Genomic DNA, 26,181 nt, shown 5'->3' with positions numbered 1-26,181 from the left:
AGAGGCGAAACCCATTTAAACTTGGGCATCAGGTGTGCTATGGAAAGACAGGCTTAGCCCAGATTCTGGATGGCAGCTGCAGACTTTTGGTGGGGTTGAGGGGGACAGGCAAGACCTCCCAGAGGACAGATGCTCTGAGAGCTGGGGAGAAGCAAACAGCTGGGGTCAGACAGGCAGTAGCGAGGGTCAGAGGCAGGCGCAACGTAGTGTGAAAATCCCGCAACAAGAGTAGAGAGATCTTGATTGGAGTCACAACCTCAAAGCTAAGTGGCCGTGTGACCTTGGAAGAGTTATTTAGTGTCCCTGAGCTTCACTTGCCTCATCTGTAAAATGGAGATAAAAATAGCTACTGATTGGGTTGTGTGAGGATCAAACAAATAAGTGCAATAAAGTATCCCTAATAAATCCTTATTAATGTTTCCTGAATGAACAAACTGTACAAGACGCTGTTCAGAGTCTTCCTGGTTTGACTTCATCATCTGTATAACAGGGGACATAATCTTAAAGGGCTTGTTGAGGACACAGAGTACGTGGCTCTCCAACTCCAGGATGCATCAGAATCATCTGGGGGACTTGTTAAAACAGTGCAGGCTATTCCCCAGTTTCTGATCCAGGATCTCTGGAGTGGGGGTCTGAGAACAGTCTGCATCCAGGCGACATTTCTGCAGCTGGCCCAGGGACCACACTTTGAGAACTGCTGCTCTAGCAGAAGCACTTTGAAGAGACTCTATAGTAAAAACTCAACAGATGTTAACTGTGATTATTTTGAGAGAGTATGAGGGTGTGCAAATAATCTATTTCCAATTTCTCTGAAGTAGACAGCACCACTTTTCTTCACTTGGATAAAACAAGGAAGGGCTGCGTTCTTCTTACAGCTACTACCACGTGTCCCAGGGCCTTGGAATTTGTTACTCTTTTCAGGGTGAGGAAAAATGGAAAGAGATGAGAATGGGTGCAGGCTTCTACCTAGGCAATTTCTGAGAATGACCATATGGTCTAAGAAGGATGTGTGTTTGGAGTTCTGAGCTAAGAATCCTAGGCCAAGCGCGGTGGCTCACACCTGTAATGCCAGCACTTTGGGAGGCCAAGGCAGGTGGATCACAGGTCAGGAGTTCGAGACGAGCCTGATGAAGATGGTGAAACCCCACCTCTACTCAAAAAATACAAAAATTAGCTGGGCGCAGTGGTGGGTGCCTATAATCCTAGCTACTTGGGAGGCTGAGGCAGGAGAATCACTTGAACCTGGGAGGTGGAGGTTGCAGTGAGCCGACAGTGCGCCACTGCACTCTAGCCTGGGTGACAGAGCAAGACTCCATCTCCAAACAAACAAACAAACAAACAAACAAACAAAAAGAATCATGGAGTGTCCAAACCCCGGCCCATTTCCTGGGATGCAGACTGTATAGGGGAACGAGGCCCTTTATTTTTGCTTAAGTGATGGTTGCAGGGTGGAGACCACTAAGTGAAAACACGATATCAACTGCATGCTTTTTACAAATGGTAGCAGTCCTGCTGTTCAGCCTGCAGTCACTGGTCCACCCCTGTATGTAAGTTCTCCATAAACCCTGTCTCCTTCACTGGCCCTGAGTCTCTTCTTCAACCTCTCGAACATGGTGTTGTCCTTATTGGAGTCAACGGGGGTCCAGTATGACACAGTTGTGCCAGCTAAGTAATCTGGGGCAAATTATCTAACCTCTTGGATCCTCAGTCACTGCCTCTATCAAACAAAGGATTTAGAATTTCTACACAGCATTTTCCTAACATCCAGGTTTTTCCCAAACTCAAGCTGAAGAAGGTAAGACACAGAGTGGTTAAGTAACTTGCCCAAGGTCCGAGGGCTCAGCTAATCCATGATGAAGTGATAGGTTGAATTCACGGTCCTGCTGTTAAGCCTGCAGTAATGGCCTCAATAAAACACATACGTACCTATTAACATTTTAAAAACATATGGCAAACGTGCCCTCTCAAATCATCTTACAAACCTCCAGGATGTGGGACACCACTGATCTAAATCTGTCCACTCTAAATGCTGAACCACAGACGCAAAGACAAAATTATTTCAACTATGCAGAAAATGGAAGGAGATGTACCTCCTGGCTTTGTAAGCCAAGCCTTCAGGGACTCAGCAAGGAACAGGTGTGACCACATGGGTTCCAGGGCCTGGTGTGAGAACAGGGAGTCTCTGGGTGTCCCCTCCATGGACAAGGCACATAAATGGATGATGAATGAATGAACCATCTGGGATTTTCTATCCTGCATATCCCAACCTGCTTTAGGATTGACTTGTTTGTGTTATAAAGAGCATAGCCACCTGAGAAATCAGAAATCCAAATTTTACACAGAAAAACATATTGAAGGATGAGACCGATTTTGGGGTCGGTGAAGAGAAGTGCAATCAATACAGGGAGACCCATGTCTGGGCTAGGTGGGTTACCTAACAACAATCCAATACGGATCCATCATGGGGGCCTCTGGAAGACTGGCCTGGTCCAAAAAGTCCACACGTATTAGCCAGACAATCAACAATGATCACTGTAGCGCTATGCTATGGTCATGCTAGATGACTCATCAAGCTTTCTTGCTTTTAGAATGTGCCTTCATTCTAGAATGCTCTGCCCCTTCACCTCACCTATCCAACTCTTCCCCACATTTCAAGACATAACTCTACCTCTTGGGACCTCAGTTTCCTCATCTATAAAGAGGAGTAAGAAATGTGTCAACTATTTATTTTAGAGACAGGGTCTTGCTCTGTCACCCAGGCTGGAGTGCAGTGGCACAATCATGGCTCACTGCAGCCTCAAATTCCTGGACTCAAGTGATCCTCTCACCTTAGCTTCCCAAGAAGCTGGGATTATAGGTGTTCTCCACCATGCCCAGCTAAATTTTGTATTTTTTTTTGAGAGATGGGGTCTCGCTAAGTTGCCCAGGCTGGTCTTGAAACCCTGTGTTCAAGTAATCCTTCCACTTCGGCCTCCTAAGGTACTAGGATTACAGGCATGAGCCACCGTGCCCAGCCCCATGTTGGGCAAATTAACTGAGATGACTCGCATAAAGGGCTTAGAGCCTGGTACCTTGTAAGTAATGGGTATGTATCAGCAATCATCAATAATCATAACAATTACAGTCTATTGTAAGCAGAAGGTTCTACATTTAAGGTCTGAGCCCAAAATTTCCTCAAATGTCAGGCATCAAGTTCTTTTCTTCTTACTCTTTCCTCTACCTTCAAGTAAGGTTGGGATAGTATTTTTCCCATCATTGAAAGGAAGGTCTCCAAGGTACCCAATTCCCTCTGTTCCATCAAATGCTGACATTGCCTGTCTCCTCTCCCCAGATAACACAGGAATGAGGAAGTGAGACACCTGACTCATTATCTGGGCTGTGGTTGCAACTTTGTAACCTTAGGCAAAACCCTTTCATTGTTTTTAAAATGAGAGAGTTGCATCTTTACTTGTTGTTATTCTCAGTGGCACAATATCTAAAATAAATTTTACAAGAAAGCACAATATGCAACAACAGAAGGCTACTCTGAGGCCAGCAGACAAGGGGCTGGCAGAGATACGGTCCCTTGCTTTGGCCATAGTGTGGGAGCCAGCCTCCAAGACTGTCCCCAAAGATCCCTGGCCCCGGTTTTCAGGCCCTGTGTGAAAACCCTGTGCCTATACTGTGTCAGAGCTGGGCTGTAGGACCAATGGAATTCGGAAGTAATGGTATATGACATCCGAGGCTAGGTTATAAAAGTCATTGTAGCTTTTTACTTCTTCTCCATTTAAACTGCTTACTCTGGGAAAAACTAGCTGTTATGTTATGAGAACACTTGAAGGAAATGAGAACTCCAATCATGTGAGTAAACTACATGGATGCAGGGTTCAGCCCCAATCAAGCCTTCGGATGACTGCAACCCCTGATGTCATCTTAATTGCAATCTCTTTAAAGGCTGAGAGTCATAATCCCCAACCAAGCTGCTCCCAGATTCCTAATTTTCAGAAACTGTACGAGATAATAAATGCTTGACATTTTAAGTTGTTAAGTTTTGAGGGTATCTGGCTGTGTAGCAATAAATAACTCATATACAGGCAGGGTACCTAAGGTGCCCTGAAAACAACTGCACGAGACAATACCACCAGGTTCCTTCCAGCTGTAACATCCCCTAATTCCAGGGCCTGAAATTTAAAGAAGACATTTTTATTTTTGTGGATTTACATCCTTGAAGAAGCCCCAAAGAAGGCATATGAAGCTAATGAAATGTGAGCCTAAATGCTATGATAGTATCCTCCAACAGCAATGTGGGATATGGGAAGATAGCTGGCAAATCCCCTCGCTGCTCGGTTATCATGTAAAGTCCATGAAGATACAATAAAAAAAGAAAGAAAAAGTGCATCAAAATACCGTAGGGTTAGTTAGGACCCAGAATATACAGGTGAGAAGCATTGAGTTTTATAAACATGTTGCCTCCAGCAAATACCAATGTCCCACTGAGCTAATAAATACATCCATAGTCTGGAAAATAATTTAAAACATTCCAATTTCTTTTAGAAGAACAGACAGATCTTTGCCTAAACTCACTGAGGAATGATTACCTCGCAGGGCTGCTAAAGCCCCCAAGGTGAAAGATGATCCCCATGACTGGTGACCCTAAAGTCTGCAGAGGTGAGGCCCCTGTGAAAAACACAATAAGGATCTGGGCTCAGCAGCTGATGAGAGTCTGGGTCCTACAAGCTCTAATTCACAGAGCTTCAGTGCAGTGGTTCAAAGAACAGGTTTTAGAATCAAACTGCCTAGGTTTAATCCGAAGCGCCACCTCTTTCTGGCTGTGTGACCCTGAAATAACAACAAAACCTTTCCTAGCAGTTTTCTAATCTGTCAAATGAAGAAAGTACGTTGTGTGAATTACATGAGATATTTTATGTAAAGCTCTAGCATGATGTCTGATACATTTCAAGGACTGATTAACTGTTATTACTATAATACATTACTACTGAGAAATGAAGTTCAAAGCAAGGAGCAGAAGGAAAAATAGGTACTTCCTTAAGGAGGGGTCTGACATCAGAGGGTAACATGCATTAACTTTCCATAATAACAATATCCATTGTGTCAGTTCTTAAGTACATCAACAAATTCCTAGACATTACTCTCACTGAGAGATGGGTATGTGCTGAGTGGGCTTCTATGACCATTTCAACTAACAGAAAACACTATCAGCAGAAGTGACACTGTGTGGCTTCTGAGGCCAGGTCATGAAAAGTGCTTCCTTTCTCCTTTGCTTACAGGAATACTTGTACTTAAAGCCTTTAGCTGCCATGTAAGCAAGCAGCTGACTACCTAGAGCCGCCATGTTGTGAGGAAGCTCAAACTAGCCCATGCAGAGACCACATGAGGACCTAAGTCTAAAAGAAAGGAAGGCTGGGTCAGCACCCACTGTTCCAGCATTGTACTGTTCCAGCTCCAGCCACACACTAATGCCACCTGTATGAGGGACCCCATACCAGAACCACTCAGCTAAGCCCTTCTCAAATCTCTGACCCACAGAAACCATGAGAGCTAATAAAATAATTGGTGCTGTTTTAAATCATTTAACTGTTAGCTGATTTTTCAGGTAGCAGTGGAGAAGTAGAATATTTATAATGAGTATATGCGACACTCCTACACAGTTAGCTTCCTCTGCCTCCACCTCATTTCATCCTCACAATTGCACTGGGAAGAACATGTTATTATTTTCATTTTATAATGATGAAATAGACTCCCAAAAGGTAACTGAATTGTCTAAGGTCACAAGACTAATGAGTAGCAAAGGAAAGTCTCCTGTTCAGGAATTCTGACACTAGTTCCAGTGACTGTTTTTTCTTCTGTACAGTAGCTGAGTCCCAGAATAGACCTGAACTGGAAAGGCAAGAAAAATACACATATCCATACACACATGTGAATGAGTGAAGATCAAAGGCGATCATTTTGCTCCAACTTCTGAGGCACACAGAGGCCAGGCCATCACTGAAACAGCACTGCCCAGGCAACAGAAATAAGCAAGAGTAAGACAGGCAGTTATTTGAAACACACATAATTACCAAATGATAAGAGGGCAAAGGGACTGAAGAGGGCCCGTTGTTCCTATCACCAGATAGCTCAGCTGACAGCCTTGGCATTGTGATAGAAGAGTTTTCAGAAATGCTTTTCGGAGCCCGGAGAAGTTTCAGCAACACCCACAGATGGTGGCAGCATCCCTGGTTACGTGGCCCTGTACCATGACAGGATGTCAAGATGAGCTTCAGCACTTGGAACCAAAAAGCTCTGTGATGAAGAGAGTTTCTATTTTGACTCCACTGACTGACATTTCTTGTCTGCCTCTATGGCTTTTTCATTAAAATCCTTAAAGACACCAAACTATGGAGACAGAGGAAGCGTACTGCTCACGGGCAGGAGGCCAGCAGCTTGCGGAGAGTGTGCTTTGAAATATGGCTGCAGCAGGCCAAGACTTTTAAGCGTGTCTACTGGAGCTTCTGAACAGGACCAGGGGTTCATCACAGAAGAATTCTACCAAAAATAACTTTTTAAGAATCTAAGAAGTTAACGTGATCAGTAAACACAAAGAAAGAGAAGAAAAACAAAACCTAAATCTCAGGTGCAAAAGACTAGAAAATAAGTTATACTAAAAGTCAATGTGGCTGCCCAGGCAGACACCCAGCTAGCTGCAGGAATTTTTGTTCATACCCTGGGTGGAGGCTGGAATCCCAGCGAGACATAACCGGTCACTCCCCTGGAAAGGGGGCTGAAGGTAGGGAGCCAAGTGGTCTCACTCAACAAGCCCAGCAAGCTAAGAACCACTGGCTTGAAATTCTCCCCACCAGCACAGCAGTCTGAAGTCTACCTGGGATGACTGAGCTTGATGGGGAAAGGGGCGTCTGCCATACTGAAGCTTCAGTACGTGATTTTTCCCCTCACACTGTTAACTTTAACTGTGCAGAATTCACCGCAGCATGGCAAAGCACCTGGGGCCAGACTGCCTCTCTAGATTCCTCCTCACTGGGCAGGGCACCTCTGAAAGAAAGGCAGCAGCTCCATTAAGGGGCTTAGAGATAAAACTCTCATCTCCCTGAGACAGAGCACCTGGGGGAAAAGGCAGCTGTGGGTGCAGCTTCAGCGGACTTAAACATTCCTGCCTGCTGGCTCTGAAGACAGTAGTGGATCTCCCAGCACAACACTCAAGCACTGCTAAGGGACAGACTCTGCCTCCTCAAGTAGGTCACTGACACCTGTACCTCCTGATTGGGAGACACCTCAAACAGGAGAGCTCCAGATGGCATCAGGCAGGTGCCCCTCTGGGACAAAGCTTCCAGAGGAAGGAGCAGGCAGCAATCTTTGCTGTTCTGCAGCCTCTGCTGGTGATACCCAAGCAAACAGGGTCTGGAGTGGACCCCCACCAAACTCCAGCAGACCTGCAGAAGAGGGGCCTGACTGTTAGAAGGAAAACTAACAAACAGAAAGCAATAACATCAACATCAACAAAAAGGATGCCCACAAAAAAAAACCCTATCCAAAGACCATCGTCATCCATGATCAAAGGTAGATAAATCTACGAAGATGAAGAAAAACCACTGCAAAAATGCTGAAAATAACAAAAACCAGAATGCCTCTTCTCCTCCAAATGATTGCATCTCCTCTCCAGCAAGGGCACAAAACCGAATGGAGAATGAGTTTGACAAATTGACAGAAGTGGGCTTCAGAGGGTGGGTAATGAGAAACTCCTCCAAGCTAAAGGAGCATGTTCTAACCTAATGCAAGGAAGTGAAGAACCCTGAAAAGAGGTTACAGGAAATGCTAACTAGAAAAACCAGTTTAGAGAAGAACATCAATGACCTGATGGAGCTGAAAAACATAGCACGAGAACTTCGTGAAGCATACACAAGTATCAATAGCTGAATCGGTCAAGTGGAAGAAAGGATATCAGAGATTGGAGATAAACTTAACGAAATAAAGCGTGAAGACAAGATTAGAGGGGAAAAAACAAAAAAGAAAACTAATGAACGAAGTCTCCAAGAAATATGGGACTATGTGAAAAGACCAAACCCACATTTGATTGGTGTACCTGAAAGTGACGGAGAGAATGGAACCAAGTTGGAAAACACTCTTCAGGATATTATCCAGGAGAACTTCCCCCAACCTAGCAAGACAGGCCAACGTTCAAATTTAGGAAATACAGAGAACACCACAAAGATACTCTTCCGGAAAGGCAACCCCAAGACATAATCATCACATTCTCCAAGGTTGAAACAAAGGAAAAAATGTTAAGGGCATCCAGATAGAAAGGTCAGGTTACCTATGAAGGGAAGCCCATAAGACTAACAGTGGATCAATCTGCCGAAACCCTACAAGCCAGAGAGTAGAGGCCAATACATTTGTAAAGAAAAGAATTTTCAAACCAGAATTTCATATCTAGCCAAACTGTGTTTCATAAGTGAAGGAGAAATAAAATCCTTTACAGACAAGTAAATCCTCCTGAAGGATTTTATCACCACTAGGCCTGCCTCACAAGAGTTTCTGAAGGAAGCACTAAATATGGAAAGGAAAAACTGGTACCAGCCACTGCAAAAACATACCAAATTATAAAGACCAATGACACTATGAAGAACCTGCATCAACTAATGTGCAAACTAACCAGCTAGCATCATGATGACAGGACCAAATTCACACATAACAATATTAACCTTAAATGTAAATGGGTCAAATACTTCAGTTAAAAGACACAGACTGGCAAACTGGATAAAGAGTAAAGACTCATCGGTGTGCTGTATTCAGGAGACCTATCTCATGTGCAAAGACACACATAAGTTCAAAATAAAGAAACTGAGGAATATTTACCAAGCAAATGGAAACCAAAAAACAAAACAAAACAAAAAAACAACCAGGGAATGCAAGCCTAGTCTCTGATAAAACAGACTTTAAATCAACAAAGATCAAAACAGACAAAGAAGTGCATTACATAACAGTAAAGGGATCAATGCAACATGAAGAGCTAACTATCCTAAATACATACGCACCCAATACTGGAGCACCCAGATTCATAAAGCAAGTTCTTAGATATCTACAAAGAGACTTAGACTCCCACAAAATAATAGGGGGAGACTTTAATACTCCATTGTCAGTATTAGACAGATCAACTAGCAGAAAATTTACAAGAATATTGAGAACTTGAACTCAGCTTTGGACCAAGCAGACTTAATAGATATCTACAGAACTCCCCACCCCAAATCAACAGAATATACATTCTTCCCAGCACCATAAAGCACTTATTCTAAAATCAATCACATAATTGGAAGTAAAACACTCCTCAGCAAATGCAAAGAAAGGAAATCATAACAAACAGTCTCTCACACCACAGTGCAATCAAATTAGAACTCAGGACTAAGAAACTCACTCAAAATCGCACAACTACATGGAAACTGAACAATGTGCTCCTGAATGACTACTGGGTAAATAACGAAATTAAGGCAGAAATAAATAAGTTCTCCGAAACTAATGAGAACAAAGACACAACATACCAGAATCTCTGGGACACAGTTAAAGCAGTGTTTACAGGGAAATTTATAGTACTAAATGTCCACAACAGAAAGCAGGAAAGATCTAAAATTGACACCCTAACAACTAGAGAAGCAAAAGCAAACAAATTCAAAACCTATCAGAAGACAAGAAATAACTAATATCGAGCAGAAACAAATGGAAAAACATTCCATGCTCATGGATAAAGGAGACAGAGACACGAAAAATCCTTCAAAAAAAAATCAGTGAATCCAGGAGCTATTCTTTTGAAAAGATTAACAAAATATATAGGCCACTAGCTAGACTAATAAAGAAGAAAAGGGAGAAGAACCAAATAGACACAATGAAAGATGATAAAGGGGATATCACCACTGATTCCACAGAAATACAAACTACCATCAGAGAATACTATAAACATCTCTACACAAATAAACTAGAAAATCTAGAAGAAATGGATAAATTCCTGGACATATACACCCTCCCAAGACTAAACCAGGAAGAAATCAAATTCCTGAATAGACCAATAACAAGTTCTGAAGTTGAGGCAGTAATTAATAGCCTACCAACCAAAGAAAGCCCAGGACCAGATGGATTCACCACCAGTTCCTACCAGAGGTACAAAGAGGAGCCGGTGCCTTCCTTCTGAAACTATTCCAAACAACAAAAAAAGAGGGATTCCTCCCTAACTCATTTTATGAGGCCAGCATCATCCTGACACCAAAACCTGGTAGAGACACATCAAAAAAAGAAAATTTCAGGCCAATATCCCTGATGAACATCGATGGAAAAATCCTCAATAAATACTGGCAAACCGAATCCAGCAGCAGCACATTAAAAAGCTTATCCACCACTATCAAGTTGGCTTCATCCCTGGGATGCAAGGCTTTCAACACATGCAAAGCAATAAATGTAATCCATCACATAAACAGAACCAATGACAAAAACCACATGATTACATCAATAGATGCAGAGAATGTCTTTGATAAAATTCAACACCCCTCCATGCTAAAAACACTCAATAAACTAGGTATTGATGGAAAAAATCTCAAAATAATAAGAGCTATTTGTGACAAACCAATAGCCAGTATCATACTAAATGGGCAAAAGCTGGAAGCATTCCCTTTGAAAACCAGTACAAGACAAGGATGCCCTCTCTCATCACTCCTATTCAACACAGTATTGGAAGTTCTGGCCAGGGCAATCAAGCAAGAGAAAGAATTAAAGGGTATTCAAACAGGAAGTAAGGAAGTAAAATTGTCCTGTCTGCAGATGACATGATTGTATATTTAGAAAACCCCATCTTCTCAGATCAAAACTTCTTCAGCTGATAAGCAACTTCAGCAAAATTTCAGGATACAAAACCAATGTGCAAAAACCACAAACATTCTTATACACCAATAACAGACAAACAGAGAGCCAAATCATGAGTGAACTCCCATTCACAATTACTACAAAGAAAATAAAATACTGAGGAATACAACTTACAAGGGATATGAAGGACCTCTTCACGGAGAACTAAAAACCACTGCTCAAGGAAATAAGAGAGGACACAAACAAATGGAAAAACATTCCATGCTCATGGATAGGAAAATCAATATCGTGAAAATGGCCATACCGTCCAAAGTAATTTATATATTCAATGCTATTCCCATCAAGCTACCATTAACGTTCTTCAAAGAAATAGAAAAAACTACTTTAAATTTCATGTGGAACCAAAAAAGAGCCCGTAGAGCCAAGACAATTTTAAGCAAAAAGAACAAACCTGGACGCATCATGCTACCTGACTTTAAACTATACTACAAGGCTACAGTAACCAAAGCAGCATGGTACTCCTACAAGGCTAGATTAATCAAAACAGCATGGTCCTGGTACCAAAAGAGATATATAGATCAACGGAACAGAATAGAGGCCATAGAAATTAACCGCACATTTACAACCTTCTGATCTTTGACAAACCTGACAAAAACAAGAAATGGGGAAAGGACTTCCTATTTAATAAATGGTGCTGGAAAAACTGGCTAGCTATATGCAGAAAACTGAAACTGGACCACCCCTTCCTTACATCTTATACAAAAATTAACTCAAGATGGATTAAAGACTTAAACATAAGACCTAAAATCATAAAATACCCAGAAGAAAACCTAGGCAATACCATTCAGGACATAGTCATGGGCAAAGACTTCAAGACTGAGACACCAAAAGCAGTGGCAACAAAAGCCAAAATTGACAAATGGGATCTAATGAAACTAAAGAGCTTCTGCACAGCAAAAGAAACTATCATCAGAGTAAACAGGCAACCTACAGAATGGCAGAAAATTTTTGCAGTCTATCCATTTCACAAAGGGCTAATATCCAATATCCACAAGGAACTTAAACAAATTTACAAGAAAAAAACAAATGACCCCATCAAAAAGTGGTGAAGGTATGAAGAGACACTTCTTAAAAGAAGACATTTATACAACCAACCAATATATGAAGAAAATCTCAGCATCACTTCTCATCAAAGAAATGCAAATCAAAACCACAATGAGATACCATCTCATGCCAGTTAGAACGGCGATCATTAAAAAGTCAGGAAACAACAGATGATGGAAAGAATGTGGAGAAATAGGAATGCTTTCACACTGTTGGTGGGAATGTAAATAAGTTCAATCATTGTGGAAGACAGTGTGGTGATTCCTCAAGGATCTAAAATGAGAAATACCATTTGACCCAGCAATCTACTGGGTATATACCCAAAGGATTATAAATCATTCTACTATGAAGACACATGCACATGTATGTTAACTACAGCGCTATTCACAATAGCAAAGACTTGGAACCAACCCAAATGCCCATCAATGATAAACTGGATAAAGAAAATGTGACACATAAACATCATGGAATACTATGCCGCCATAAAAAAGAATGAGTTCATGTCCTTTGTGGGGACATGGATAAAGCTGGAAAACATCATTCTCAGCAAGCTAACACAGGAACAGAAAACCAAACACCGCATGTTCTCACACGTAAGTGGGAGCTGAACAACGAGAAAGCATGGACACAGGGAGGGGAACATCACACACCGGGACCTGTCGGGCGGTGGGGAGCAAGGAGAGGGAGAGCATTAGGACAAATACCTAATGCATGTGGGGCATAAAACCTAGATGATGGGTTGATTGGTACTGCAAACCACCATGGCACATGTATACGTATGTAACAAACTTGCAAGTTCTGCACATATATTCCAGAACTTAAAGTTAAAAAAACAAAAAAAAAGGTCAATGAGTTCAACGTCTGAATTCCTATATGACTATTTTATTTTTCAAGGAACACAGGGATAAAGAAAATTCATCAATCCTATGTGCTGCTCCTTAAAGCAGTGGTTTCCTTTTTTTGTTTTGTTTTGTTTTTTCAGACGGAGTCTCACTCTGTTGCCCAGGCTGGAGTGCAATGGCATGACCTCAGCTCACTGCAACCTCCGACTTCCAGGTTCAAACGATTCTCCTTCCTCAGCCTCCCAAGTAGCTAGGATTTCAGGTACCCTCCACCATGCCCGGCTATTTTTTCTGTATTTTTAGTAGAGACAGGGTTTCACCATGTTGTCCAGGCTGGTTTCCAACTCCTGCCCTCAGGTGATCCACCTGCCTCAGCCTGCCAAAGTGCTGGGATTATAGGCATGAGCCACTGTGCCCAGCCTAAAGCAATGGTTTCCAAACAATCTCTCCTATCTTAGAATCATCTGGATATATTATTTTGTTAAATACCCATATTCTCAGGTGCTACTCCCAGAGATTCTCAGTCAGTAGGTCTGGGGTAGGTCCCATGAATATATATTTTTGATATGTAATTCAAACACTCAACTAAGTTTGAGAACCACCCATGTGATAGACATTGTTCACTGTGACCATAGTAACAGAATTCCAGAACATTCCAAAAAACATGGCTTCCTTGAGTAAAATCTTATCTGTTCCAGGGTCTCTTGGACCTAGGTGGCAGCTAAGTGTATCCCTGTAACTAAGTTGTGTCAGTAGGATCTAAAAGGATCTGAAGTGTGAAATTTCCAAGATATGTTCTTTAAAGAAAGTGGTATGTCCCACCTTAACACTTCTTTCCTGCCAGCTGGAATGTGGACAAAATAGCTGAAGCTCTGACAATCATTATAGGTCATGAGATGATCTTGGGAATGTCAATCAAGTAGGCTGGGGTGAAAGACAAAGAAATCCCAAATCCCCAATACTGCCATCCCTACACTGATGGCCTCTAGACAACTTAAACACAATGAGAAAGAAGATGCAAACCTTGCTTAAGCTAGTGTTAGCTGAGATTTTTGATAACCTGCAGTGAAATCTAAGACTGACACAACTAACTATGTTAGAGGTTCCCTCAAGTTCCAATATCTATTGCCACCACTGAAATAGTAGGGGGCAGGAACTTGATATTTTTTTTCTTTCTTTTGAGATGGAGTTTTGCTCTGTCACCTAGGCTGGAGTGCAGTGGCAGGATCTTGGCTCACTGCAATCTCTGTCTCCTGGGTTTAAGTGATTCTCCTGCCTCAGACTCCCAAATAGCTGGGACTACAGATGTGCACCACCACACCTGGCTAATTTTTGGTATTTTTAGTAGAGACAGGGTTTCACCATGTTGGCCAGGATGGTCTCGATCTGTTGACCTTGTGATCTTCCCAGCTCGGACTCCCAAAGTGCTGGGATTACAGGCGTGAGCCACTGCGCCAAGCCCAGAACTTGATTTTAACCCACAGTTTGCAAATGAGGAAACTGAGCCAGAGAAAAGTGATCTTACTTGCTCAAAGCTACATAGCTATTAAACTAGAAATGGGGCCAGGATTTAGACTCACAACTCCCAGCTTCAAAAGCCAATGGTCTTTGGTCTACACAATTGTGCAGGGGACTCCCAAATTACAATGAGCATTTCTCAGAAAACTGAATGAAACTCCTGGCTAGAGAGATTACAGAAGGAAGAGAAACCTCCCCACAAACACAACTCATTTTCTCTCCTTTATGCCTTCTTTTCCCCTTTTCCTTTTTTATTTTCCCCCTCCTCGATTCTTATTTGTTCTTTAGGTTCTACGTCATAGTAGTGTAAATACACTTGGGGAAAAAATTTGCTTGCTTTGGGCCATCTCACCTGGGTAGCAGAGTTCCCTTCCAAACTAAGCCTTTCTCCTTTCTTTTTTTTTTTTTTGGAGACAGAGTCTCGCTCTGTTGCCCAGGCTGGAGTGCCGTGGCTGGATCTCAGCTCGCTGCAAGCTCCGCCTCCCGGGTTTACGCCATTCTTCCGCCTCAGCCTCCCGAGTAGCTGCGACTACAGGCGCCCACCACCACGCCCGGCTAGTTTTTTGTATTTTTTTAGTAGAGACGGGGTTTCACTGTATTAGCCAGGATGGTCTCGATCTCCTGACCTCGTGATCCGCCCGTCTCGGCCTCCCAAAGTGCTGGGATTACAGGCTTGAGCAACACCGCGCCCGGCCCAAACTAACCCTTTCTTAAACCAACACTATGGCTGTGATCTGCTAGCAGAGAACCTGAAAGAAATCAAACATGCCTTCACCAAGGCAAGAACAGAAGATATTAGGGACCTCCCCAGACCAGCCTAGACTAAAGGAATTTGTAAACGTGGCAGAATGCCCGTTTTCATACATAGAGATATTAAGTAACACAAGCCACTGACAGTGGTTGTCAAAGACTAAAGGGCAGTGGGCCTGGCATACAGTCAGGGCTGAATAAATGTGCAGCATTTATCATGTCCTGACATTTGTATTTGTTTATTTGTTTATCATCTCTCCCCCTACCTCCGATGACAGAATGTAAGAACCAGAGGGAAGGGGGTTCTGTCTTTTTTATTGTTGCTGTTCACTGCTGTTTCCCAACACACAAAACAGAGTGAGATGCAAAACACGAGTGCAGTATGTTTGCTGAATGAATGGATAAATAAATGAATGATGATGATGCAATAGAACCACCTCCTTGCCTGGGTTCTCTGGGCTTGGCTGAAAGACCAACTCACAATGTCCTGAATCCTGCTATGACGGATGTTTGTTTCACATCGTTCCTACTCATATGACACATTCCTCTTTGGATATCCTCTGTCGGACGTCCTCTACCTCTCTACCAATCCATACTTCAACCAGGCTTGAGAAATCTGAGAAATGATCCTATCCTCAAGGGCTCTCCTTGTCCTCCTCCCTCATCACTGAACTTCCAAAGAACTTAGTCTACATCACTGAGGAAGCCATTTTTTAGTGACATTGGATAGTATCAGCAATATTACTAATAATCCCGTTCACACGAATAGTATACTACAGTTTGCAAAGTGTTCTCTCTTTAGGGAGTTTCAAGTCTAACCACTCTCTATTCCAGAAAATGGAATAAAGAAAGAGCAGGTCCTATCTGTGTTTAAAAATAGTAAAAGCTAACCATAATTTTGAAAATGTACTATGTACCAGGCGCTAGTCAAGGCTTTATATGGCCACCCTGTTTAATTCTCACAAATACTTCATGAAGCAGGTATTATTTCCTGAAGTTTACTGATGAGACACCTGGAGTTCACAGAAGTTACACAACTGGCTCAAGGGAGCTCACTGCATAAACCACTAAAGCTGGGATATGAATCCAGTCTTGCCCGTGTCTCAAAAGGCATTCCTGTGAATAGGCATGCCCTAATTCGTCTCCACCACGAGAACTGGAAATAGTGGAGAATGAGTGTATGTGTGTTCACTGCACATAGAAGCATGGATGCAGGTATTTGAGGAAATAGAGGACAATAAATACCCCACATTTCCAAAGAGCTACTAAGAAAGCATACCCTAAAAGGGGAGAAGTGATATTAAGCTATAAGAGTTCAAATTACTGCTTTAGATAAGGAACAAGTCTGTGGTTCTGAATTGGAGAGGTTGTTTATACAGTGAAGTGATAATGAGGTCTAAGAGAACTGCCCAACTGGGCCACACAACTCCGGGTGTACCATTCACACCATAGTCTAAGAAACAGGGGCCTACAGGATGACAGCTAGGTGTTGAAACCCTGACCATGTCAAAATGAGCCACACAGAAACAAGCGGTAGGTTCCATCAGTTAGCTCCTCTTAATATCTGTAGATTACGCTTTCTTATCCCCGTTTTCAGACGGGAAAACGGAGGCTCAGAGAGGCTAAATGACTTGTCAGGCCATTCAGCAAAATTAGCAAGCCAGACTTACACACCCGGGCTAGAATCAAGAATACCAGCTCTTGGCATCTGCCTGTGTTTCCAGGAGGCATCTGCAAGGGGTGAGGGCAATCGAGACTTTGGACAACTTCCTCCCCAGGCTCCAGGTGCCCTTTACCTCGCATTTCTCCACGACCGGCTGCTGCCCACACTCGGAGCTGTTGCCTGCCACGATGCCAGCCCGAAGGTTCTCGCTGTCTCCAGTGCCCTCCTCCATGGAGTAGGTCTTGGAGTGATTGCCTCGGCGATGGGCTGGGGCTCGGCCCTGGGCCAGGCTGAGCTGCCTGCGGAGGGCGCGGTTCTCCTCTTCCACCTCGCGCATGCGCACCTCCAGGCTCTCACGCTCCCGCTGGCTGGAGGCTGTGTACCTGGGGCTGTGGGCCTGGGACTCCAGCGGAGACAGAGACACTGGCTTTCCATCTGGGGAGCAAAACACCAGGGAAGCGTTAACCTGGATGAGCCATGCCTCAAGCCCCTCCAAGTTCCCCAGACAGCCATTATTACATGGTGAGGCTCCTTGCACAATCCCATGTTTAAGGGAAACAGATGGAAAGTGAGTTACAAATAAACGCATCCAGATTGAACTGGGAACAAAGTTGAGAACGGAACAACTTATTATGGCGATAAAAGCTAATATGCCTTTTAGAGGAGGCAATCATAATAAAATTGTTTCTAATTAAATGCACTGTCTTCCTCTCCCTACTTGTCATGTTTCTAGGTAGGTTTCTTAACAATAAAGAACTATGAATACAAAGTGGGGGGATTGGGGAGAAAGACAAGGGAGGGGAGAAGGAGTACCAGGAAGTGGAGGAGAGCAAAAGAGGAAGAGAAAGAGTAAAAATAAAAAAAATAATAGGCCAGGCGCGGTGGCTCATGCCTGTAATCCCAGCACTTGGGGAGGCCAAGACAGGCCGATCACGAGATCAGAAGATCAAGACCATCCTGGCTAACATGGTGAAACCCTGTCCCTACTAAAAATACAAATAAATAAATAAATAAATAAATAAATAAATAAATAAATAAGCAAGCCAGCCAGCCGTGCGTGGTGGCATGTGCCTGTAGTCCCAGCTACTAGGAAGGCTGAGGCAGGAGAATGGCATGAACCTGAGAGGCGGAGCTTGCAGTGAGCCAAGATTGCGCCACTGCACTCCAGCCTGGGAGACAGAGTGAGACTCTGTCTCAAAAACAAAACAAAACAAAAAAAAAAAAAAAAAAGAAAAAAGAGAATAATAATGACTAAGTTTATTGAGCTCTTCCTATGCAGACTCCCATACATCTTTCAAAATCCTGTTTTGAAAGCATCACCTCTCAGGGGAAACCTTCCTCCATTTGCAGGCAAGGTATCCTTCCACATATTCCAATAATTTGTATGTAGCGCTATGAAAACATGTATCTGCCATACTATATTTGATAAACAGCTTTACTAAATGTTTCCTGTGAAGATTGGGAGTTCAATGTAGGCAAAGGCGGGTCTTACCTGTCTTTGTGGTAACATGTCACAAAGTCTGAGAAATGCTGGAAGGGTGGATGCATAGCTCCATGCCAAGAATAAAATAATTAAAGGCAACAAGGACAAAAGAAGTAGAAGCATGACCCATCTCACAGTTTTCCCAGAAAAAGTTACCACTAAAGTGAGTGCCAGCAACACTCCATGTAACAATCATATAACCCTGCAATAAAAACTGAGGCACAGCCGGGTGAGGTGGCTCACGCCTGTAATCCCAGCACTTTGTGAGGCCAAGGCGGGCCAATCACGAGGTCACTAGATCGAGACCATCCTGGCCAAGATCTAGTGACCAATCACGAGGTCACTAGATCGAGACCATCCTGGCCAGGATGTCATCATCCTGGCCAGAGACATCCCCTGTCTCTACTAAAATACAAAAAGTTAGCCGGGCATGGTGGCACGCACCTGTAGTCCCAGCTACTCGGGAGGCTGAGGCAGGGGAATTGCTTGAACCCAGAAGGCAGGGGTTGCAGTGAGTCGAGATTGCACCACTGCACTCCGGCCTGGCAACAGAGCAAGACTCTGTCTCAAAAAACAAACAAATAAACAAATACAAAAAACTGAGGCACAGAGAGGATCAGCGGTCTCTCAATGTGACACCACCAGAATGGTGGTATCAGAATTCGCACCCAGGTCTCTCTGGTATCTGGGCCTGTACACTCTCCACTTCAATAAACTTTCATTATAGGCTATTCAGAGAGCTAACATGGAAAAAAAAATTATTAGTATAAAAACCCCATCTCCCAAAGATATTTTAATCACCTTGTATACAGTAGCTGCTCAAGGCATGCTTACTGTTCAGGAGTCTCAGTGGCACAAGGCATACCCAAAGCTATCACTTAAAATTTCTGTTTCCACTCTGCAGAAATCCTGGGCTCCAGCTACATTGACGGCCACCTCAGGGGTTACTAAGCAAAAAAAGCATATCTCTAGAAAATCATCCTCTCTCAGCTGCCTGTCAAAAAAATGCTCCTCTTTTTCCACACTTCAAGTTTTTCCTTCCTGCCCAGACCCCATGAGCTTCAAAACTGTCCCAGAGAGTCTCTGTGACTCACAAACTTGAGGATCAAAGAATGTGATGAATTACACCCTGCAGGTCTCACTTGTGCTTGTGTCGGCCTCTGCCCAGGGCTTTTTGATGTATCTTTGGACCTTAACAAATATGACTCATTTTTCCCCCCCCCTTAATCACCTCAGGGTTAAACGCCTAAGCTCCTGGTCCTCTCCTATCAATGCAACAAATATGGCTCAATGAATTGCACTGCCTGGGACCACAAATCAAAGGCCAGGGCAGAATCGGTAGGGGATGTGAAATCACAGGTTGATTAGGGTTACATTGTCACCGGACTGGCCAATTATAAGCTCCAACCCGAGCTTTTGAAACCTGTCTCCCTGTTTGGTACAACTGAGAATGAAAAAGAATAGGCAGCTATTAATAACTGCATTTTCTCAACCACCATTGACCCTTTGGGCAGGGGTGGGTAAAGATGAACCTCTGGCTTCCCCAGGAGTGACACTTTCTGTAGTGTCTATCATGGATCTGCATCACGCTAGGTAGTTCACGCTGATAACGCCTTAGGTTGCCATCAGTACAATGAAGTGGTAATAGTTATCCCCACTGCTGATGCAGAAACCGAGACTAAAGTTTAAACCCTGTTCCTATTATGTTGCAGCCTGACTGTAAACAAGGTCTCCCGGACTTTGCACTCAGCTATGCTCCTGCATTTACGTGCTAAGTTAGAGGTAAAGACGCTCCGGAGACCAAGAGGGTCTTCCTTCTCGGGAAAGGATTTTGGAGCATTTGGGCAGAAATGCAGGAAGCTCAACAAGGTCTCAGGGTCTCTAGAAAATTAACAAATGGGACCTGTGAGATTCCTCATTGGAGGAGTTACATCAATGCTCTGGGATTCGATTTTCTCTACTGTGAAATGGGGACATAAAATGTTCCAGTAAGAATGATGGGAGGCTGAAGCAAGATAACAAAATACAGAGCACTGTGCCCCTTACTGGGAGGCGCTTGGCATCAGGGAGTTCCTGTGACCCTTTCTCAGTGAGGGAAGGTGATGTCATGGGTAAGATGAGTTGATGATGTAATTTAAGGTGTAAAGCACTGTGTATTTTCAGAACACAGGGTTGTTCCATGCGTTATATGGGGGAAGAAGTAGGTAACAGACCTTGGCTTCCTTTGAGATATACTCTGAGAGGAGGCACTGCTGAGTTTCCTGCTTTCATCCTTAGCCAGGTCATGGTTCATCCTTAAGAACATGGGGGAGCAGGCAGGCAGGCTTCACCAAAGAGGCCAGGTCACATTCTCTAGCCCATCTCCTAAAAGTCCCATATTTTAAACATTTATGTAAATTATGATTTTCTGATTGTTGGCTTAAAAGAAATGCTATCGACATCCTGTGTCCATTTCTCAAAAGCCCTATAGATTTGTCACCAATGAAGCCACACTAAATAATTAATGTCAGGTCTCAGAGGAACCAATGTTGAAAAAAGCAACGTTCATGCTGTGCCCAAATCCTGGCATGGAGGAAGTGCTCAATCAATGGCAGAATTGTCATTTCTGGTTTGTTTGTTTGTTTTAAAGGTCCATTGTCTTGAGCTGGTCCCTTTTCCTCAGCCAGTTTCACCTTCTGAAAGGCGGGGTCCTGCAGATGTGCTCAGAGTCCCCTCTCAGCCCTAACTCTCCACAGCTGTGAGGTCCAGGTGATCCCAACACCGCGCGATCAGAAGTGAATACAGTGGGTCCTGCTGCCTGGCCAGATTCACAGCTCATTCTCGTTTTATTGATCCTGACGCTTGCTTTTATTCCTGACTATTCTTTTTTCTGGTTCCTGACCTCTTTGCTCAGGCTTCTCCTGACTCTCTGGGAGTCGGAGGAGAGGGGGTCAGGGTAGTGAACAGCCAGCCTCCTTCAATGCGGTCTGCATTTCTCTGTTATGTTTCACAGGTACTGGTCCCTCCCAGGAACGCTCCCCAAGCTTTATGTACAGGTCACAGTTATAAAGCCCACTACATAGGATTTTATGGCTATGTAAACAACTGTGCCCACACAGATATTTCTCAAACTACCAGTGGTGAAGACAGCAGGAGAGGCACGGAAGCCCAAGGAGCTTGGGGGAAGAACCAGTTTTTCTCCTTCCCCCAATCCATCCTGGACAAAAATTTGCCCCTAACACTCAAAGGTAAAATAGAGCTTGGCCCATGTGTAACTCACCACTTGAATTAAACAAACTGCTCTACACTATGCTAATCAAGATTATCATACACTTGATGCCGGCCACAAAGTCCACTTGCTCTAGATGCTTCTAAATGCCTAGTCTCAAGTTCCATATGTATCTTATTGCAGACTAGCAACAGTTTGAGGGCATGGTTAATTTTATGTGTCAACTCAACTGGGCCAGGTGGTACCCAAACATATGGTCAAACATCACTTTGGGTGTTTTTGGATGAGGTTAGCATTTAAATTGGTAGACAGAGTAAAGCAGGTGTCCTCCCCTGGTGTGGGTTGGCTACCTCCCATTAGTTGAAGGCATGAATAGAACAAAAATGCTGACCATCCTCCAAATTCAAGAGAACTCATCTTGCCTGACAGCCTTTGAATTGGGACATCATCTTTTTCTTGCCTGTGAACTCAAACTGAATCACCAAATCTTCCTGGGTCTCGAGCCTGCTGGCATTTGGACTGGAACTACACCCTGAGATCTCCTGGTTCTCAGGCTTTCGGACTCAGACTAGAACTACACATCGGCTCTCCTGGGTCTCCAGCTTGCTGACTCACCCTGCAGATCTTGGAACTTGTCAGCTTCCATAATCACGCAAGCCAATTCCTTACAATAAACATAGCTGTATATGAACTCTCCATTGGTTCCGCTTTTCTGAAGAGCCCTGACAAATACAAGGATGAACAACGGCCTTCAGATTACACCTTGAGTGGCACTGCCAATCTCTAGTCTCCATCCCCAGGTCCTGGCATGCTCCCTATACTTAACAAGCATTTGAAGAAGAGAGAAAGAGAAGAACTAACACCTAGAACTTTTTGTTAAAAAATGGTGTAAAATGCCTAGCACATCATAAACTGCCAGTTATTTTAAAATACATCTCATTATAATATTAAATGCTGGGGAAGAGGGAGAGAGAACTGAGAAAAGCAAACAAATCAAGTAGATTCGTAAGAGCATGGGATTTGGAGTAAGAAAGAGCTGAGCTTGAATTATGGTTCATCCACTTACTAATAAATAACTTAGGCAAAATACTTAACTTTTCTGTGACTCAGTGTCTTCTTATGTAAAATGGGGGACATGGGAGCGTAAGCATAAGAGTGTGTGTGTGTGTGCACGCACAAATATTACTTCATATCAGGCTTACACAGAGTAGATACTTGTATTAGTCAATTTTCACACTGCCGATAAAGACATACCTGAGACTGGGTAATTTATAACAAAAAAGAGGTTTAATGGACTCACAGTTCCTCATGGTTCAGGAGGCCTCACAATTATGGTGGAAGGTGAAGGAAGAACGAAGGCACATCTTACATGGCAGCAGACAAAAAGAGAATGAGAGTGAAGCAAAAGGGGTTTCCCTTATAAAACCATCGGATCTTGCGAGATTTATTCACTACCACAAGAACAGTATGAGGGAACCGCCTCCATGATTCAATTATCTCCTGCTGCGTCCCTCCCACAACATGTGGGAATTATGGGAGCTACAATTCAAGATGAGATTTGGGTGGGGACATAGCCAAACCATATCAATACTCAAACCCCCTGCTCTTCTTCCAGCCCAAGCCCACTGAAGCTGTAGGCAGGACACATAAAGGCAGCAATGGGCAGGATCCGTTGTGTGTTAGTGCCTTTACCTTTGTTTCTCTATTACCTTTCCTTCCAGGTTTCTACTCTTTAGATATACACAGTCTATGTATGAACATAATGTATCATTCTATCACGGAATACGTGTGTGTGTTGATCTGCAGTTCAGCCCACTTTCAGCTTAAAATGTCAAACAAGACATTATTCAAAAACTAAGCTGACAACATCATCCTCCTCCCTGCAAAACTTCTCAACAAACATGAATTTATCATCGACTCTGAATCTCTGAATCCACTTGAGATGAATGTTCTGAATTAAGAATCAAAACATCTAAGATTCAGAACAAAGAAGGTAAATTGAAAATCAACCTCCGTGCAGTGCAGTGACAGAGATTAGGGACTTACCATCCAAAATGTCCTAAGTGATGATCTCAATCAATCTGAATGTGCTGAATATCTCTGGATCTCTCCAGAGGGCTGGCATGTGGTACTGCGTGTGGGATCCAGCACTTTGAAATGAATAGCACTGGGACTCATTAATGCAGGCAGGGCCGGGGCCTTTCAGGGGTGACAGACCCACATCTCTCTAGTCTAGGAAAGCAAACTCTTGCACTCAGCGCCAGATTTCAGGGAAGTTGTCCTGTTGCATCATCCTGCCCGTGATAAAGACACTACATCCCTAACCTTTATATGGCAAAATCTCCCTACGTACAATCTGTCGCCGAAGCCTGCCAATTCTTCCTTCCTGATGTTTGAAGCACTTGCTCTTCTCCTTTGATTTCAAACATCTCATCCAAAGCCAAGCCTCTTAATCTTATCCTAAAACAGGGGTCATCAAACTTTTTCTGTAAACATCCAGAGAGTCAATGTGCTTTACTTTGCAGGCTACGCTATCTCTGCTGCAAGCACTCGACTGCCTTTGTAGCATAAAAGCGGCCACAGAAATACCTAACAAATGGCTGTGGCTGTGTTCCAGTCAAATTTTATTTCCAAACACAAGCAGAGGGCCAGATCAGGCATACTTTTTGGCCAGAGATTATGGACCCTGTCCCAGAGCATTGTGTGGGTCTCCTGGGCTAGTGCCCCGGCCTCCGATTTCTCCCTGTTCCTGTCAGCTCACTTGCAGGTGCCGTGGATAACATTCTTCAATCCTACTTCCACCATGTTTGCAGTCTGATAATGCACAAAAACAACTCTATCTACTTCAAGGTCATCCGTCGAATTCAACAAACACTTGGTCAGTTCCCCCTGAGTACATGTCCTTGGGTGCTGTGTCTGCATCGTCTCATTTTAATTTATGCAACACTGTCATGAAGTGGGTGTTCTATTTCCATTTGACTAATGAAAACAAAAAAAAACAAACAAACAAAAAAAAAAGAGCGAGAGGCAGGCACATGATATAGTTCAATGTCATCCCAGCAACAATAGCAGAGGGATAGTCTTGAACCCAGCTTCAGTGTCTCCAGATAAATGGCTCTTTCCACACCAAACCAGAATGTCTCCTGTTCAACAGTCTCCAAACAAATCCAGCCTAATTTGTGGTTGTGGCAGTTGTTTCCGCTTCATTCCCTGGTCCATCAGGCCAGTGGTTCTCAATCTGGGCTGCCATTACATAACTTGGGAAACTTACAAGTATGAATGCGCACAGGTCCTAACCTAGATGAATTCACATAGCATCTCTGGAGGTGGGGGTGTAGTTATTGGCATTAAAAAATTTTTTTTATTTAATTTTAAGGTCCAGGATACATGTGCAGGACGTGCAGGTTACGTAGGTAAACATGTGCCATGGTGGTTTGCTGCAATAGATCAACCCATCACCTAGGTATTAAGCCCAGATTCCATTAGCTATTCTTTCTGATGCTCTCCCTCCCCCGCCAATTCCCTAACAGGCCCCACTGTGTGGTGTTCCCCTCCTTGTGTCCATGTGCTCATTGTTCAGCTTCCACTTATAAGTGAGAACTTGTGGTGTTTGGTTTTCTGTTCCTGTGTTAGTTTGCTGAGAATGATGGTTTCCAGCTTCATCCATCTCCATGCAAAGGACATGATCTCATTCCTTTCTATGGCTGCATAGTATTTCATGGTATATATGTAGCACGTTTTCTTTATTCAATCTATCACTGATGGGCATCTGGGTTGATTCCAGTCCTTGCTATTGGGAATAGTGCTGCAATAAACATATGTGTACATATATCTTTGTAACAGAATGATTTATATTCCTTTGGGTTTTCAGCATTTTTAAAAGCAGCCACTCCCATGGGATTCTCATGTGTGATCAAGGTTGAGAAATGCTAGCTGAGGCATTTCCCCAAACTCTCTAACTTAAATGCAAAGGAACACTTAGCATTGCCACACATAATTATAGTATTGCTTTTACCCTGCACCCCATTTCCCTTACACAAGCCTCTACTGTATTCTTTCAGCAGCTCCCATGATGTGACCCAGACCCACATGATTTCCTGGTACTCTAGCTCCTCCAAGCATAAGGCCTGCTTTGCTCTTTGGCATCCCCCTGCTTTCTGGAAGACAGTCTCCTTCAAAAGCAGTTCCCTTCTAGCTCAGCTGTCTGACTATCCAGCTTCCCTGGTTTCTGGCTCCCTTCTGTTGACCAATCACAGGTCATCTTATTCCAAGAAATGTTTCAATTTTTCATTTTCCATGAGACTCTCTTCATTGAGCAATTTGTAATTTTTGTTAGAAAATGCCCTCCTTTTAATTAACATAAAGATTTCATACCCTCATCCAATGCCAAATATCCAATATCATTTGATATTTCAAAGTAAATTAAATATTGCAGCCAAAGTCATTTTAGAAAAATTTAGATAACTCAGTTTGATCTTAAAAGTTAATTTTGATCACGAGATGTCCACAGGAGAGCTGAATCTGCCAACGTGTCATCAGCTTTTCCTCTCTAGGCAGTTTATAAGTCACAGCAAGACACAGGTCCAGGTTGAGTTTCAAAAGCATGTAATCAGATTTGCTGTGGGAAGGAAAATGGCAACGATGACACACAAAGGCTGCTCGCTTGTTACGAGGTACACAGGGAATGTTTTACCCCAAAATTCCCCTAAGTGATTTTCTGGAAGTTATCTTTGGCAACCAAAGCAAACTTGAGTTCCAGCAAAGGCCCTGGAGA

At 43.3% G+C, this 26,181-nt stretch overlaps 1 protein-coding gene across 6 annotated transcripts in view; it reads right to left on the bottom strand.

Annotated features, from left to right (window-relative positions):
* Positions 1-26,181, bottom strand: part of LARGE1 (LARGE xylosyl- and glucuronyltransferase 1) — a 629,905-nt gene that overhangs the window by 342,698 nt on the left and 261,026 nt on the right. For all 6 annotated transcript variants that reach the window (XM_038007533.2, XM_007975582.3, XM_073006774.1 and 3 more), the window contains exon 3: positions 16,850-17,151. In XM_038007533.2, the coding sequence (XP_037863461.1) occupies positions 16,850-17,151 (302 nt within the window). The remainder of the gene's footprint in view (positions 1-16,849; positions 17,152-26,181) is intronic.

Source organism: Chlorocebus sabaeus, chromosome 19, assembly GCF_047675955.1.
Source record: "Chlorocebus sabaeus isolate Y175 chromosome 19, mChlSab1.0.hap1, whole genome shotgun sequence".
Lineage (NCBI taxonomy): Eukaryota > Metazoa > Chordata > Mammalia > Primates > Cercopithecidae > Chlorocebus > Chlorocebus sabaeus.
The sequence above is the reverse complement of the archived record's forward strand: the minus strand, read 5'-3'. Positions and strand labels throughout refer to the sequence as shown.